General features: G+C 45.3%; 1 protein-coding gene across 3 annotated transcripts in view; it reads left to right on the plus strand.

The window, feature by feature from the left end:
* The window catches only part of LOC139749877 (uncharacterized), a 189,723-nt gene extending 182,180 nt beyond the window's left edge, over nt 1–7,543 (plus strand). For all 3 annotated transcript variants that reach the window (XM_071664254.1, XM_071664263.1, XM_071664271.1), the window contains exons 5-6: nt 442–570; nt 6,912–7,543. In XM_071664254.1, coding sequence (XP_071520355.1) covers nt 442–570; nt 6,912–7,392 — 610 coding nt within the window. In that variant the 3' untranslated portion in view covers nt 7,393–7,543. The remainder of the gene's footprint in view (nt 1–441; nt 571–6,911) is intronic.
* Nucleotides 7,544–18,977: the final 11,434 nt, after the last annotated feature.

Below are 18,977 nucleotides of genomic sequence, written 5' to 3' on the forward strand. Positions count from 1 at the left end.
CTCTCACTTTAACTCGTGTTTCGCTACGTGTTGTTATGCTTGATGTGTGTGTAAATCTCCGTGCTTTGTGGTTCCCACGACATGTCCTGTGGCCGACTCAACCTGTTTCTTGAATAGCTATACACAGGACTTGACTATCACTCTACTTGTCCCTGGTTTACCAAGTATGACATTCCATTACCAAACGTATAGTTTCATGGTTAACTCTCCATGCTTCCTGTACAACACTGTACACGATTCTCCGCTTCCTACCTCACAGTTTCTATAAAGACCGTCTCCTTCATTTAATCTTTCTTCTATTTTTTTTTCTTTTTGAGACGTCATCCAATTAATATCCCTCTTCTGATAGCACAATTACCTCTAATTGCCTGATGCATATTCCGCTTCCTTTTGGCTCCCTGTGTAAACATTCCCTGACTAAAACACTGTTTGTACCGGCAGGTTCAGCCAGGCTCTCACTCCGGGCAAATGTGGGCGGCGGGGGCTGGAGGACGGCCAGATAGGCGGCACCAGCAGCGGGGTGGCGGTGGTGGCGGTGGGCGGCACTGGTGGCCGCGGGTCGCTACTCAGGTGAGTTGATCGTGGCGCTCATCACTGTCATGTTTACCATCATCATCACCATCTGCTTTTGTCACTGGCGCGGTTAATTATGCCAGTATAATTATCACCTGCTTGTCACTGGTGTGGTTAATCATGCTAGTATAATTATCACCTGCTTGTCACTGGTGTGGTTAATCATTTCAGTAATGTTCCCGGCACAGCATCGCCTGCTGGGGTGTCTCATGACCCGCTGTGCCCCAGACAGGCCTCGCTTGCTGGGGTGTCTCATGACCCGCTGTACCCCAGACAGGCCTCGCTTGCTGGGGTGTCTCATGACCCGCTGTACCCCAGACAGGCCTCGCTTGCTGGGGTGTTTCATGACCCGCTGTGCCCCAGACAGGCCTCGCTTGCTGGGGTGTCTCATGACCCGCTGTACCCCAGACAGGCCTCGCTTGCTGGGGTGTTTCATGACCCGCTGTGCCCCAGACAGGCCTCGCTTGCTGGGGTGTTTCATGACCCGCTGTACCCCAGACAGGCCTCGCTTGCTGGGGTGTTTCATGACCCGCTGTACCCCAGACAGGCCTCGCTTGCTGGGGTGTTTCATGACCCGCTGTACCCCAGACAGGCCTCGCTTGCTGGGGTGTCTCATGATCCGCTGTGCCCCAGACAGGCCTCGCTTGCTGCGGTGTTTCATGACCCGGCTGAAGGAGTCAGTTCGTCTTCCTGATATGTCGTGTTGCTAGTCTCAGGGATTCCTGTTGAGTTGTCCTTGCATGTGATGGTAGTCTGTGTAAACATGGCGTCCTAACCATGACATTACTCTGTAATTACCTGTAATTACAATATTACCCCACATGGTCTTTCGTGTCTTGCCTGATTCGAGTTGTTTTTTTTTTGAGCTTGTGAGTCTATGTATCAGTAATGGTGTTATAGGCGCCTGTTTGTGTCACTGTCTGTGGAAAAAGACCCAAGGCCGGCTGATGGCTGGCCTCTGAGCCTAACTGACTGAAGACAAAGGTATGTCAAGGTGAGGCTGTAGTACAGTGAACATAGTTCAAAGCCAGCCAACGGTATGCCTTGAACACAGCTTCGCGAGGATGAAAAGTGCAGTGAATGTGTATGATGAACACACACTGATCCAAGCTCGTCACTCAAGAATGTGCTGGTGAGAAAACAATATTATGGGTCCATCATCCGGACAATTCTAGGGGATGAAATCCCACTATGTACTATGGAAAAATGTACTTTAGATCGAGAAATGCACCATACACTGTCAAAGAACAGAAAAGTCACCCACTAAGATGAAGGGAAATTAAACAGACGTGGGTTAAGGGCTCAAGATGATCGCCCTACCCAACCTACTAAACACCCAATCCACACAGAACAGAGGATTCCACAAATATATACATCACAGCCTGTCATCTCCTACCCAATTGTAATCACAACACAACTGCAGCAATTTCAAAGGCTGCTCACTATAAGTCATCACTTATTCTAGTACTTCTTAGATGGTCGGTCCAAAGTTCGTAGTGGGACTTCCCAAGGAATCATACCCACCTTCTGAGCCGAGTTAATCACACATCACCCTCGTTACTTCACCCGTCTGGCTCTTAAGATTATCCTGCAGTTGTACAGAGCCGCATGCCCCAGGTGTCCTGAGCAAAATAAGTCTAGAAACAAATGTCTCTCGGAAAGATCCTCTGGTTGAGGCTGGTGCTGCTAGATGCCGCCCACGCGCGAGTGCACCGTGCACCTCCGCGCTCGCTCACCCTGCCTCAGGAACACCCTGCCTGCAACCGCTTCATCACACAGTCTGGAAGGGGAAAACCCCCACTCCCGCGAAAAACAGCGTCCCCTTAGACCGGCCTGATTGGAACTCAACACTAGGTGGCAGAGCTGGGCAATGTTTTTGTCCCACCGAGTCCAATCAGGATGACAGCCTTGTCCCACAGATCACCTCTGCTCCAGCCGTGCTCTAGCTCGACCAACTTCAGACCCTCGCGAAGGAGAGAGAGAGAGAGAGAGAGAGAGAGAGAGAGAGAGAGAGAGAGAGAGAGAGAGAGAGAGAGAGAGAGAGCATGAGACGCTGAAGGACAACAGCTCAACTGTATCGAGAAGTGGACACGGGCCTTCAGGAGGTCAGCACCTGAACTGGCAGGCGCATATCACATGATCACGTCCAGAGATGACGGGTCCGTCTTAATCAAAGGCTTGGAACTGAGTGACAGCACTGCCAACCTTAACCCTAGCGTTATGTAACTGTCTCTACGGTCTGTGTTACTAAGATGTATGTACACAAGTTGTCGGCATGGCTTTCATTGGGTAATTCATAGGGCGTTAGTAATATGTACACAAACACTCTCTCTCTCTCTCTCTCTCTCTCTCTCTCTCTCTCTCTCTCTCTCTCTCTCTCTCTCTCTCTCTCAGTATATGAATCCCTCCTTCACCTTCATTTTCTCAAATATCTTGAATCTCTCATCATTATGTCTTCTGTAAGGAAAAATCCACCTCTCTTATTAATCTCTGGTCATCATTCCTGAAAACGTTGGGGGAATCCCATGTAGTTGCCCTTAATATATCCAAAGCTTTTAACACGGTGTACGCAACATCAAAGTCTCATCTCTAAGCACGCCTCTTTTGTTTTCCTTCAATCGCTTTGCTCCCTCATATCTAGCTTCCTCTCTGGCCGATCTATCTCCGATGATGCTAATGGATCAGCATCTACCCCAAATCACCATCATCAACGGTGTCCCTCAAGGTTCTATCATGTCTCCTTCACTTCCTTTTCATCAAAGATCTCCCTTTTTCCCCTTTTCTCAATACGCTGACGACTCGCTCATCCATCGATACCGCTACTTCTCCTTTCGCTCGATCTGCATCTCGTCTCGACACAACTTCCTCAATAAACTCGGACAGGGTATCGCAGGAGGGGAGACAAATTTGGCATAAATACCATGAACATTACAGATAGTTCAAACTCAGATAATAGAAATACAATATTACAAACCAGTATTTCGAACCTAGGCTGGAGATGGACCCGAACTAAGGCAGAGCACGAGGACATTAGAGTTTCCAGTATTTAAAGATTATCGTGAATCCATAACATTCCACGGTTACCCAGAATTCAACACTCGACCTTCATTCTCAAAACGGGTCCAGTCTCACTAAAAGACATTATGCTGCATGTAATTAGAATCTCGTATACAAAAGTATCAATTCAGAAGGACTCATTCACCTCCAACACGAATCCCATGCAATCAAAGCCAAACACCTTCGTCCAGGCACTGAGCCACGACATCATCCTGTGGATCCTAGCCTTCACCTTGGCCAAGATGTCTACCGAATTCACACAAGACATAAAAATCATCCGAATCTGGACTAACATAATTTCTGGCCTAGATATCAAAGACGGGCAAATCAGCTGGTTATGGACTACCATGGTCTACGGGTAGTCTTGTCTGGAAATGGCGGCATCACTGGTTTTCTTCGTGGATTCCGGCCTTGTCCAGAGTTAGAATAACGTGTCTTCTGGAGTGAGCTACGTGGCTCTCTCTCCCTCTCCCCCTTAGGACAAAAACCTTAAAGAACGGTGACTAAATCGTCAGTTCTGATTAAGTCGAGTGTCATGATCTGGGACTTTAATGATAACTATGGTTATAAACTGGTGAATAATAATAAGAAAAACGATTTTAATTGTTCAATGTCTGACAACTCTAACGCACAATTTGAGGAAATTGATGTACAGTATAGAGTGATTTGAAAGTCAACAGTTTTGTCCCCCAAAAAGCGTTTTGACGGTCGGACAGTAAACTCTTATTATTCTTTGATTCGTTCATAGAGTATCCTCGGCATCAAAGCTTGTTCTTCCCACGTTACGTTGTGGCTAAATACATCATCTTCCTTTTTATTTCTTAGATCGTGCCAGAGTTTCTTCATGAGTCTTATCAAATGTAGCTTTGCCATTCTCACAAACTGATAACAAACTTCGGGAGTTGTAAGATATAAAACTTTATGCCACTCTTTACGTAATCTCTCACTGTGTTCCTGCACACAGGCACACTTTTCCAAGTTCAGTCACTTTCACCACTTCCTTCCCACGCATGCCATTTTCCTCTTCCCGTAAAACCATCACAGACTTTCATCCTCGCCTCCACGAAGAAATGATCAGACATCCCACCAGCTGCGCCTCTCAGCACATTCACATCCGACAGCTTCTCCTTTGCACACCTTTCACTTAGCACCTAGTCCAATAATGCCCTATGAGCACAACCTCACTTACCCATGTATACTTATCAATGCACCTTTTTTTTACACTAAAGTGCCTCATTTTCATTTACACCGCATACCCAGCGTCCCCCAAGTTATACCAATTATACCCACAGCTGCCACGTTACCCACTCTTGTATTCAAACTCTCCGCCACAAGGATACAACAATCCCTTGCATCAAAATAGCTCAAGCACTCACTCAGCTTCTCCTAAAACACTCCTATGTCTCAACTCCTCTCATCACCATCAGCTTTTCACTCTCCCCTACATTAGTCTTGAACTCACTTTCTTACACTTTTTAACACAGTCCCATAATAATTCTATGCTTTACCCTTTCCCTACCCCCCATCCCAAACCATTCTACCCTCTTCCTCTATAACTTAGTTTCACTCGGAGCTTGAACAACCAGGTTCTCATCCACAAACATTGCACCTAACTCTCCCTTCTTATCCTACTTACATCAACACACATTAAGACATTCCAACCCGAGTCTTTGAGAACTCCTCACTTGGCTCTTTTTGGAAAGTGATGCTACATGAAAGAAAGAGTTTCCAGCCCTCCGCCTCCGCCCAGATAAGTAGCACCGTACGATACGCATCCCAGGGTAGCTTTCTCACTCCTCTATCCCCAAGGGTAAAGGAATACTGTCATCTTGGAAAAAGAGTCATGTGGAGTAAACCTTTGCTGTCCAGTGTTACTAGAAAAATGAAGAGAAAGACTGAATTTGCAGATTCAGGTCCAACGATTCACGAGGATATGTGGCAGAAGAGACAAAGACAGCGACCTTGGACAGTGAGGGGAAACATGAGAGCCTCTGTGGTCATGGCTCACTACGACGTTGCCATTATTGCTCTCGACAGATGCTCGCCGTTTCCCGTTTTAGCGAAGTAGCGCTGGAAACAGCAGCCTCATTTGCTTTCATCAACTCTCTAGCTGTTATGTATACGTCACCAGAACCAGAACCTACCATCCACAGCCAAAGTCCACAAACCAATGCTGTGATTTCCCCTTACCACTTCATATACCGTGACTCAGTCCACTGGCAGCACTTCGCCCCCCATATACCACATCACTCCAATTTTCTACAGGCCAATCATGCCTCTCATCCTCTTGTATCTCCCTTCTCATCCTGGTCCCATCCACACAATCAAACAATGGGCCTTTGGGGAGCCATCCTCGCTTGAATTTCTTGTTTCTACTTTTGGAGAACGATAACACAAGGACGGGAGGATATCCGGCATCCCGCTCCCGCCTCTATCAGTCGCCTCTCAGGACACGCACGAGATACATGGGTGGTGTTCTTACTTCCCCATCCCCCGAGCGTTCTTTCAGCCTACTGCTTCAATCGTTTGTAGGAGTCCGGAAATATAATGTTTTGGTCGTAACAGCAATCTTTATCCAGTCGATCTAGACAATAATGTAAATGTTGTTAAGATTTAAACGCGTGTGGTCGATAAAGAATGGGTAGAACATTCCCCTTCTTCTCCACATGGGAGTCGAACGCGTGTCTGTTGTTGGTAATCATCATTCCCAGGCGTGCAGCGACAGAGCACTTTTGCAGCCATGTTCCAAAAGACCTTTCGGTCAGTAAGTGTGATGGACGAGCCTCGTGATGACCTCCTTACCTCGTTCTCTCATCTTACGACCCTGAATCATCTGCCTCTTCACTGCTTGTTCCTCCAACGACCTCTATTGTTTTCCCCTTCAGATGCTCCTCTCGTCCTTTCTTTCAACAACCGAATTTCACTCAGTTAATTGATCGAGCCTCGCTGTTATCTCATTCTGCAACATTTCTTTCAACGCGAGTTCACTGAAAACTCCTGTTTCGTCCTTTTTACCCATTCCTACGTCTTCAAAGAACGCTTCTCCCACTCGCCTCTCAGTACTATTCCTCTTTCCTCTCATCTTGCAGTAACAGTGGTCTTTCAGTAACTCATTCCTTTCGTCTTTCAATAACACCTCTTCCTGTCGTCTCTCAGCAACACTCCTCCCTTCGACAACTCTTTCCTTTCACCTTTCAACAAGACGCCTTACTCTCGTCCGTTACGGACAACTCTTCGTTTCCTTTTTCTTTCAGTGACCGTCCTTTTGTCTTCTCCTTCAGATACGACTCGGAGCTGGTGGGCGACCTGGCAGTAAACGCTGACGAAGTGTACAGCATCGCTGCCCTGACGGACGACCCTTACCACGACCGTCGAGCTCTCGTCCCAGCTCGGAGGAGGGTCAGACACACCCCGGGAGAGGACGTCATACTCGAGGAGGACCTGGCAGAGGAAGAGGAGGAGGAGGAAGAGGAGGAGAGAAGGAGGAGAGCCGTCGATCTGCCGGAGGATGAAGTGCTTCTGGAGGAGGACATGGACGAAGATGGAGACCCGAATCAAGTGCATCGACCTGAAACTCCAAGGGGTGTCTCCTCCTCCGGAAGCATCGTCAGGGCTGCTTGGGGGCCAGAGGGTGTGGACAGGAGTATGCACGGGTCGGGGAGTGGAAGCCAAGGCTTATTCGGAGCGGGGCCGAGCGACGTCATGGTGACAGGGAACGGAGAGATACTGTCGGGCATCGACAACCCCTGCTACAACAGATGATGTGACTCTCCACTGGGCCACTACGCCTAGTTCTCCTTCAACAATCCTTCACGTGTAGCTTAAACTTTCATTTCTCTCTCTTTCTCTTACCTCTCTCTCTCTCTCTCTCTCTCTCTCTCTCTCTCTCTCTCTCTCTCTCTCTCTCTCTCTCTTTCAAAAATCCACCGATTTTTTCCCCCACCATTAAAAGACCAGACGTCGTTGTTTACACATATTGACACGTTAGTACCACATGACTTGTTACATAGAATTACGTAGTTACTGTCTGTACCTTGGCTCTTTTATCTAGCTTCATTCTGTATCTGTGTGTTTTCAATTTAATTTTTGTGTTATTTTATGCACTTCCGTCCTTCCAACCTTTTTGTTTAATAAAAAAGATATATATATATATATATATATATATATATATATATATATATATATATATATATATATATATATATATATATATATATATATATATATATAAACTATTAATTGTAATTAATGATCAGTCACAGATAAATATATATATATATATATATATATATATATATATATATATATATATATATATATATATATATATATATATATATATATATATATATGGAATTTGGATATTCTAACTGCCCTAATTTGCAAGCAAAAACTAAATTTCCTTCATTTGATGAGACAGAGTTTGATTGATATGTATTTCTGTGAAATATATCAAGAAAACGAATTATCTTTCAGCTATTTTTTTTCTTGAAGAACCTCTTGACGGGAAACCAAAATCTGTGTTAGGGAGAATAGTAACGTCACAGTAGTGGCGCCAGGTCGCCCTTAACCAACTCAGTGGTTCCTCCTGCCACCTCAATTACCGTCATGGTGTCACTGGTTGCCCCTGCCATGCCCCCCCCCACTCACTCTCATGTTGTCAGTGGTCGCCCCTGCCAACCCCACCCCCAACTCACTCTCATGTTGTCAGTGGTTGCCCCTGCCACCACATTTAATGCCATGGCGTCAGTGGTTGCCCCTGCCACCACATTTAATGCCATGGCGTCAGTGGTTGCCCCTGCCACCCCACTCAACGCCATGGTGTCAGTGATTACCCCTGCCACCCCACTCAATGCCATGATGTCAGTGGTTACCCCTGCCATCCCACTCAACGCCATAATGTCAGTGGTTACCCCTGCCACCCCACTCCATACCATGATGTCAGTGGTTACCCCTGCCACCCCACTCCATACCATGGTGTCAGTGGTTACCCCTGCCACCCCACTCACAATTGTGGTGTCAGAGGTTGTTATGTTAGATATCTATCCTGGTTCTGAAAGGCAATGTGCCGTGCAGTGTGAGCAGTGTAGGATTCCCATACACCGCCACCCTCTGGTGTGGGGACTGATCTCCAGCTATCGTAGGAGATATGGTGTGGGGACTGATCTCTAGCTATCGTCAGAGCTGTGGTGTGGGGACTGAGCTATGGCTATCGTCAGAGCTGTGGTGTGGGGACTGATCTCTAGCTATCGTAGGAGATATGGTGTGGGGACTGATCTCTAGCTATCGTCAGGGCTGTGGTGTGGGGACTGATCTATGGCTATCGTCAGAGCTGTGGTGTGGGGACTGATCTCTAGCTATCGTAGGAGATATGGTGTGGGGACTGATCTATGGCTATCGTCAGAACTATGATCTGGGACTGATCTACATCTATCGTCAAAGCTATGGCGCGGGGACTGATTTTTAGCTATCGTCAGAAATATATATATATATATATATATATATATATATATATATATATATATATATATATATATATATATATATATATCACATGAACACGCACTTTCATAGAACATACAAATCTCCAACAGCCAGGATCAATCATAGCCTAGCAGTGGCGTTCCCATCTGTCACACAAAGGTCCCGAGTTCGATCCTGTGGCTGCTGGGGGTTTGTATGATATATATATATATATATATATATATATATATATATATATATATATATATATATATATATATATATATATATATATACAGAGAGAGAGAGAGAGAGAGGGCATGATTACCTATTTCTTGTGTGTGTGTGTGTGTGTGTGTGTGTGTGTGTGTGTGTCTGCATGCATGCGTGTGTGTATGTGAGTGTTCCCCGCTCCTGAGCGGAGAGCAGCCACAAAGTTGCGGAGCCCCATACAAAGAATCCCGAGGTTTTATTACACACACCGCAACCTACGCCAGGTCCTATCCATCGAAATGCGCAACATGAGGATGAACAGCTGTTCTGGCTGTGGGCCGACTGCCCTCCCCAGACTTAGAACCCCCTGGCAGGCATGTACGTGACTTATATAGTCAGTGATGTTAACCACGACACCATGGAAGCTCACGGTATACCGCCAGCATTATGATAAAAGAATATTCTCTAAATATTCTCCAAACATCCTCTCAATATCGTCAGTACAGGAGTATGGGTCGAATATCTGTGGCCGTGACAACCATTTTCCAGGCGTGTCCTGCAGCCCTCAGAATACATAAAGTCTAACAGCAAGCGAGATGGGTACAGACAACCATCCTTAAACACCGAGGGCTGGTGGGAAACTCAGGGTACCCCTCACAGCTGGGGTCCATGTTGACACCACGACCCAGCGGGAACCTCGACTCGCGCCTCGCATCCCTCGCTCCTGCCACCACCACCATCACAGCCACCCGAACCCCTCAACCCAGCTGTCCTGGACCATTCCACGTTCCTTCCAGCCACCCGACCCCCTCAACCCAGCTGTCCTGGACTATTCCACGTTCCTTCCAGCAACAGGACCCCCTAATCTCAGCTGTTCTGGACCATTCCACGTTCCTTCCAGCCAAAGGACCCCCTCAACCCAGCTGTCCTGGATCATTCCACGTTCCTTCCAGCCACCCGACCCCCTCAACCCAGCTGTCCTGGACCATTCCATGTTGCTTCCAGCCACAGGACCCCCTTATCCCAGCTGTCCTGGACCATTCCACGTTCTGTCCATGTTCCAGTAGTCCTGTTTCCATCTTCTCTCATTCTAACGAATTGCTCGTACCACGCTAATAAGAAGAGGAGCCAGCTGAGTTTCTGGCAGCCAAGATAAAGACCGCTCTGTAGCCGAGTAAAAGAATGTCTGATATACTAACTTTTAAGAACACATTTCGTCCATCATATGACAACCTCGCCCTACAATCTGCAGGCACAATCACGAGCAGTTTTTTTTTTTTTGCCTTTCTAAAGCATCTGCTGATCCTACCAGACTTGAAACCAGTACTGGAACACTAGAGGCAAATTTTTGAGGTTCCAATAACATTATTTTTTTCTTTCAACAGAATTTTGGAATGTGTTAAGGTTCCGCTATTGATCTTCAAACTTCGCTTTACATAAAAACTGGTTTTGTATAAACAAAATGGAATGAAAAAAAAACCACAATTGACCATAACGACATGACAACTCATTTTCTTCATCTCTCAAAAGCACATAATCATATGTAGGCTACGTAGGCCAGCGATGGCTCAGAAAGCAGAGTGACAGTAGCTCTCACTATGTAAGGACGACCCATACACAACCATATACGATGTAAAAAAAAAAAAAAAAAACTCAAAATATGAACAAAATATGAACTCAAATCACGAGATAACTTTAGAAACCCCCTCGTCATAGACTGCTTCTACAGACATCAGGCGCCACACCGGCAACAGAGATACAAGCAGACAGAGCAGAGCAAAACTGTACACACAAAAAAAATATCCATAAAATTCTTCATTCTCTTCTTTCATTTGTCGCCACAGTACAAACACACAGATCAAGTGCATTTTGCATGTACAGTGTGGCGCATCCTCGCTTTAAAAATGAATTGAAGTAGAATTTATTCAGGACGACCACCGGGGCCATCAGAGCCAAACCAACACAGACAGCCATTTTCACGTTTTCCATACGCACGTCCTTACTCAAGGCACCTGCAGACCACAGAAACCATTTGTTACATGTCATACAAATCCTCAAATCTAAAATATATATATAAAAATTTCCTCTGCTTTAACCAGTAATATCCTTTCCAGATAGTCCCATCATTCATAATGTACTGGGGACGCTAAAATATGATGGCTAACTCACAAGGCTCCTCATTTCTCACAATGGTGTCAACTAATTCCACACACACACACCCCCGGGATCTCGGTGCCCCGGGATGTAAAAATGGTGAGTAATTTTCCACGACTCTCATTACTGAGTGCCATAAATGTTGCTTCTGCTTAGCTAGGTCTCATAAAATGCGCTGGCAAAATATGACTCGCCTCCTATATTTTCGCATTTTACTAGCTGGTGCGTCCTGTTGGCTGGGGACAAAAGCGTATTAGTTTCAATTTCTGTTGTATAACCTGAAAAACTAGAACAGTATTGTTACTTTACGGGAATTACACCAGCGCTTGAATATCACCCTGTTTACTGTATTAAAGATGGGTTAAAACAACTGTTTTCAGGGGCTAATACTACTGTAATATATATTTGTTAACCAGGACACGGTGCCGTTACTTATATACCATATTCATGGAAGTGGGTTGTTAAAGGTTCAGCGACAGTACTGACTGGTAGGTTGGGCGGTCGCCTTTCCAGCCCAAACCATCCAGTCATTCGATTCCGGGTTGCAAGACGTGGCGAGCATCGATGTACAGTCGTTCCAGAAGGCTGCAATCGGACGCAAGCGACCAACAAACAAAGATACGTTCATCACAGGAGAGACGGCACCTCAGCAGATGTTGCCTCGTCGGCCGGGTTATCAAGCGAACAGCTGTCGTGCGTTAAGTTATGGCTACGGTAAGGAATCAAAGAGATACGGTATCACTCTCTCATGTAGGACTGGCCGGCCATGCCCACTGGCGTAGTACTGAAGGACAGACCATACCTGACGTCAGATCGTGAGGTAAGCCTCACAGCACACCCTTCCATCATCATCAACAGCTGACACCTCCACCACGGTCCAAACTTTAACGAGAGCAAAATATAACTAAAGAATATCACTTTCTTCTCCCTCTTTCGTTTCTTCTTTTCAGACGATGTACCTCGAGGTGAGAGCAGTTTCTTGCCATAGTTCAAGGCATAATTCCCTGACGTCTTGCACCCTGCAAGTGCAGTGCACCATCACTTTTAGGACGACTTAAGAGCCGAATTCAGGGAAAGAACGTATAACTGACACAGCGAAACATTCTTCCGCAAGATAATGCAGCGTAAAAAAAAAAAATTAGCAAATGCTATAAATATTCATCAATATATCGCTAAACGGTCGTGGGGAAAAAATGCCAAAAAACTATACCAATAATCGCTGAGGAAAGGGTGTGATTGCTGCAGACATATAGATTCAAAAGCTAGCTCTTGGAACTATATTTTGCGTGCGTCTAAATTTACTCAGGGGTACGTATTCTACCAATGTAGATGGATTAATTACATGAGAAGTTATATGTTAATGTGAGCATCATGAATGTGAGAATTACCATTTGATTTCAATATTCATACGTAAAGAACAGTTATATAGTTATGTTCAAATGCCCCACTGACATTTACAGACGAACAGGCTTTGGTGGCACGTATGAATAAATATTGAAAGCCAATAATCGAAGGCTTTACAAAAATATGTTGTGTTGAACATAATCACACTTCTACTTCAGTGGCAACCTCATCCCTTCCTTACCTTACATTCATTCCTTTTGACATTTGAACGTTACAAAAAAAAAATATACGTGCCTCTTTTTTTTTTTCCTCCCGTGCAACGTATTAGGCGTTAATCCGATTTAGTTTTCCTTTTTTTTTCATTATTTTACATACGAAGCGAAGGATTTATGATTTTTACCTAGAGCTCTCTCTCTCTCTCTCTCTCTCTCTCTCTCTCTCTCTCTCTCTCTCTCTCTCTCTCTCTCTCTCTCTCCAGTCAGATGTAGTAGCTTGTCGCAAGGCGTGGCGCGCCACCGCCCTCCCCTTCTCCTTCGCCGCCAAGGGTCCAGTGTGGGCAGAGACAGGTGCACAGACACGTAGATACCTGCAACCTACCGATGGGCTGCCGGACGGCCCAAGGCGAGTAGGAGAAAGGTAAGGCAAGTTACCTTGATAGCCATCAGGTAGTCTCTGGGTTCCCCCAGGTGGTCTTAGCTGACAGCCCTTGGGGAAACCTGACCCGGATAGTCCATCCATATATATCCCCGGCTACCCATAGGTGACCGAAGGCCTCCACATGCAGTCCAATCTACCACACAGCTAGAGTGGCATCTGGTATGCTATGAGAGTATGCAAGCAGCCCTGCAGGTTCTCGGCCAGTGGAGGTGGCCCCCTCAGGAACTGAAGACATTGTCCAAGTAGCCATGGAAGAACCGAGGTAGTCTTCATGAAGGTCAGGTGGTTAGGTAGTGCGAAAACTGTCATGTGATGGCCCAGATGATGAACTGGTGCTCGCCCGATAGCTTAGACAGTCGAAAGATAACCCTCAGATATCCAGAAGTCCCCAGACAGTCCCCACACGAGACGCCCAATAGTCTTAAGGTAACTCTTAGATGGCCAAGGAGTCCCCAGATAGCCACACGAGACGATAGATAGTCCTAAGGTAACCGTTAGATAGCGAAATAGTCCCCAGACAGTCGCATGGGATGCCGGAGAGTTCTAAGATAAACCTTGGACAGTCAAGGAGTCCCGAAGATAGTCGCCCAATAGCCCAGATTAGTCCTACGTTAATAGATAGCCAGGATAATCTACATCTAATACTAGTAGCGTCAACAACAGCCTCCAGGAGAGTGCAGATGGTCTGTGTACTGCCAGGCAGGACTCATATGGCCCATGAGGTAGCAAGACCATCCCAGGGTAACCCAGATGCCACAGGAGATCCTAAGGATTCGAAGCCTGGCGTCATGTGTGCTATATGTATAGGATTTTCTCCTTCCCTCTACCTCCTCATCCTACCTTTCCTCCTAATCCTCCTCTTCCTCCTCCTCCTCTTTCTCTATATTCTCCTCCCTTTTCGAACCCCACTAAGGTAACAGACGTGCAGGAAAAGCATATCATCAACCCACAACATGTTTTCTGGCCACTTTTGCAAAGCCCTTACGAACCGTACAACGTCTTAGCATAGCGTAGAAGCTCCTCACACTAACCCAGTAGGTTATCTTCAGCTTAAGCCTAGATCCCAACTGACCGTTACGTCACCCACTCTCCCACCGTCACCACACTCTCCCGCGTTCATCACCTACTCTCCCGCCCTAAGTAACACTCTCCCACAATCACCTTAACGCATAACACTATCAACTTCATTTTCCGTGTTCCTAACTTCAAACTTCACACAATACTGACCTCTCTCTCTCTCTCTCTCTCTCTCTCTCTCTCTCTCTCTCTCTCTCTCTCTCTCTCTCCAAAACTGTCCAAACCTGTGGTCAAACACAGAGTCCCTGAGTATAGGAAATTAGGAGCAATGGGTAAAGGTTTCATTTCCTTCGCCCAGCTCTACGGAGCAGGAGGGCGAAGCCGTGATTATTACCATAGTGTCGGCCGCATGGGTAGCCAGACCACGTCTCTGTATCAGGCCTCGTGCTGCAGAATGGCAGGTTTTCCCCCTGGGAGGATAATGTCATTATGAGGAGGGGCAGATGATGGCTAGACCAGTGTGGGGAGGTAAGCGCTCCCAACGCGAGCCAGGCTACAGGGGCCAGACCCAAAGGCGGGAAACCTAACTAAGGGAGCACAGACTCAAGGGGTGGTAATCAGACTAGGGGAGCCAGTCAGGGGTGGGAACCAAATGAGCAGAGCCAGACTCAGGGGTTAGGAGCCAGAGCCAAAGGTGGACACCATACCTGCGGGTCAGAGCCAGGGGGGGCGGCGGGAACCAGACTTATGAATCCGACTTAGGAACCAAACAAGCGGGCACCAGAGCCAGGGTGAGAGTTAAAGAATTGAGTAGAGAGAAAGCAAGGGGAGAGCAGAGTAAGGAGGGACCAGAGTAGTGGGGATCAAAGTAGTGGGGATCAGAGTGGTGGGGATCCAGAGTAATGAGGATCAGAGTAGTGAGGGACCAGAGTAGTGGGGATCAGAATAGTGGGGGACCAGAGTAGTGGGGGATCAGAGTAGTGGGGGACCAGAGTAGTGGGGGATCAGAGTAGTGGGGGATCAGAGTAGTGGGGGATCAGAGTAGTGGGGGACCAGAGTAGTGGGGGACCAGAGTAGTGGGGGATCAGAGTAGTGGGGGATCAGAGTAGTGAGGGACCAGAGACTATCAGGCGACCGGTGAAGAAGGTGAATTCAACTCAAAAAAATCTAGGATGTAACACAGTAATTTTCTGCACAAGTTGTGTGATTACCTCTGCTTCTCAATTCATTCTCGCACACTCGTAAGCATCACCCAGTAGTCAACAATACACATCTGTAACTGTTGTAATTGTACTTAGATACGATCAGCTGTATAAGCACAATGAACACATGCACTGAACTTTTTATTTTTCTCCAAAGAGGATTGAAAAAAAAAAAAAAAAATATATATATATATATAAATATATATATATATATATATATATATATATATATATATATATATATATATATATTATATATATATATATATATATATATACATATATCAACTACGACCACAGCACTCCCACACTCATGAGTCTTATTCAAAAGATTGTGCAACGCAGTGAAGAGGATTACCATATCTCCTAAGCCCACACCCTTCACCCCCACAAACCTCCACCGCCACCAAAACCATATGGAAATCTTTGCACGGTTTAGATGTTGGTCCCTTTATAAGTACAGTAGACAGTCTTTTTTTTTTTTTTCCTCCCCCTAGTGTATGAGAGCTTCTTTAACATGTGGCTCCGTAGATGTTGAAGGGGTCTCCACACCTGCAGCGACAAGTTCTGGAGTTGGCCAACGTAGGTTGAGTATAAAGATATAATAATTGCGGTACTGTGTTCTAGATGCTTCTTCACTCATGGAGATGATAATAATATTAAAAAAAAAAATTTATAGATGCCTCCTACATTAAAGTGTGTATAGCTGGTGAGCCAATGCCAGGTATTTTCTATAAGCGTTTCCAGAATGTCTGAATCCCCCTTTAGAACGCTTTATTGTTCTTGTAAGAATAGAATATCAATAATTTTTTTCCAAAAAATCATAGATTATTATACAAAGATTTATTGTTCCACATATGTAGAAATATGTCATCTGAGAGTCCCGTCGACAATCAGAACCGTCATTTTTTTTTTTTTTAAGCGACTTATAAAAATAATGTAAACAGATTCCAATATCATGTCCTCCATTACGATCCCTTTACGTCCTGTGTGTCAACATAGGACGTAAACACAAATTTTTTAGGAGACTTGAGAAGTGTAATCGTTATTAGTTTGAATAAAATCATGCATTACAGTGGTTCCAAACCCTTTAGAAACCTTTATTTTTCTATGTTTCAATAAAGGTGATAAACACAAGAGGATTCCAGAATTCTCTCTGGACCCGACAGTAGCCAAGAGTGGCATTACATATTAATAGTGGGTGTAAACATTCAAAGATATCACAGGAAAAGTGTTCTAAAAAATCTTAGAATGCTCTAGAAAGCTATCTATTTTGAAACTGTTTGATCGGCTTTGAGATTTGCTTTTTGAGTGTTTTGAATGATACTGTATATATTTCATATCATTGTAAATAAAGGTTCCGTCATTCCCCGAAGGATTTGCTTACCCTCATGAGACGCAGTAGGTAACGATGTCAGAGAAACGAGCTTGAGAGTAAAACAGACGAGAGGCAAGCTGGCGGGGCGACACAAACACACATACCCTCTCAGGCCAGCACTAGTAGCAATCAAACAGGTGCCCGGATTTTCGCCTTCTTTCAAAATTTTACTTATAAGGCTACTCTACATACTGATGTTGGCTAAAACCATAATATATATTCATAAATGTGAATTAGAGCAAGGTTGAGGGACAAGTTGATTAGGAGGTAAGTTTGAATGGAGAAAAACTGGAGGAAGTAAAGTGCTTTAGGTATCTGGGAGTGGAATTGGCAGCCGATGGAACCATGGAAGCGGAAGTGAGTCACAGGGTGGGGGAGGGAGCAAAGGTTCTGGGAGCACTGAATGTATGGAAGGCGAAAATGTTATCTCAGAGAGCAAAAATGGATGTTTGAAGGAACAGTGGTTCCAACAATGTTTTATGGTTGCGAGGCGTGGGCTACAGATAAGGTTGTGCGGAGGGTGGATGTGTTGGAAATGAAATGTTTGAGGACAATATGTGGTGTGAGGTGGTTTGAACAAGTAAGTAATGAAAGGGGAAGAGAGATGTGTGGTAATAAAAAAAGAGTGTGGTTGAAATAGCAGAAGACGGTGTATTGAAATGGTTTGGTCACATGCAGAGAATGAACGAGGAAAGATTGACAAAGAGGATATATATGTAAGAGGTGGAGGGAACGAGAAGTGGGAGACCAAATTGGAGGTGGAAGGATGGAGTGAAAAAGATTTTGAGCGATCGGGGCCTGAACATGCACGAGGGTGAAAGACGTGCAAGGAATAGAGTGAATTGGAACGACGTGCTGTCAATGGACTGAACCAGGGCATGTGAAGCGTCTGGGGTAAACCATGGAAAGTTTTGTGGGGCCTGGATGAGGAAAGGGAGCTGTAGTCTCGGTGCATTATTCATGACAGCTAGAGACTGAGTGTGAACGAATGTGGCCTTTGTTGTCTTTTCCAAGCGCTACCTTGCGCGCGCGCGGGGGTAGGGGATGCCATTTTCATGTGTGGCTGGGTGGCGACGAGAATGGATGAAGGCAGTAAGTATGGATATGTATATGCGTATATATGTATATGTCTGTGTATGTATATGTATGTATACGTTGAAATGCATCGGTAGGTATGTATATGTGCGTGTGTGGGCGTTTATGTATATACATGTGTATATGGGTGGGTTGGGCCATTCTTTCGGATGTTTCTTTGCGCTACCTCTTATATACATTCATACATATTCACCATTTCCCGCATTAGCGAGGTAGCGTTAAGAACAGAGGACTGAACCTCAGAGGAAATATCCTTACTTGGCCCCCTTTCGTTCCTTCTTTTGGAAAATAAAAAAAAAAAGGGGAGGGGGGATTTCCAGCCCCCCCTCCCTCCCCTTTTAGTCGCCTTTTACGACACGCAGGGAATACGTGGGAAGTATTCTTTCTCCCGTATCCCTTATTATGGTCCTTGCCATAATAATGTTTCACCCTCTTTGCGTATAAAATGAGACCTTCAGTAATATACAAAGTTATATGCCCTGTTAAGATATCTAGTACAGTGCATCATCAGCAACATAATACATTACATTCATATATACACATATGTATTTTATTATATATATGTATATATATGCTTCTGTAAGAGGTTCGTCAAACAAAAGTTCACATCGAAGCTGGGCCTTAAAACACATATAAGACCGTGTTAGAGAGAGAGAGAGAGAAAGAGAGAGAGAGAGAGAGAGAGAGAGAGAGAGAGAGAGAAGAAAATATCTTATGAGTTTTGGAGGAAGTGGATCATCTGCCATTTAATTTCGGTAGCAGATCGTCGATGTTAGGAGAGACAAAGGGAAGGGTGAAGAGTTCCAAAGCTTGGCCGTGTAGGG

The sequence above is a fragment of the Panulirus ornatus genome, chromosome 1 (assembly GCF_036320965.1).
Source record: "Panulirus ornatus isolate Po-2019 chromosome 1, ASM3632096v1, whole genome shotgun sequence".
Lineage (NCBI taxonomy): Eukaryota > Metazoa > Arthropoda > Malacostraca > Decapoda > Palinuridae > Panulirus > Panulirus ornatus.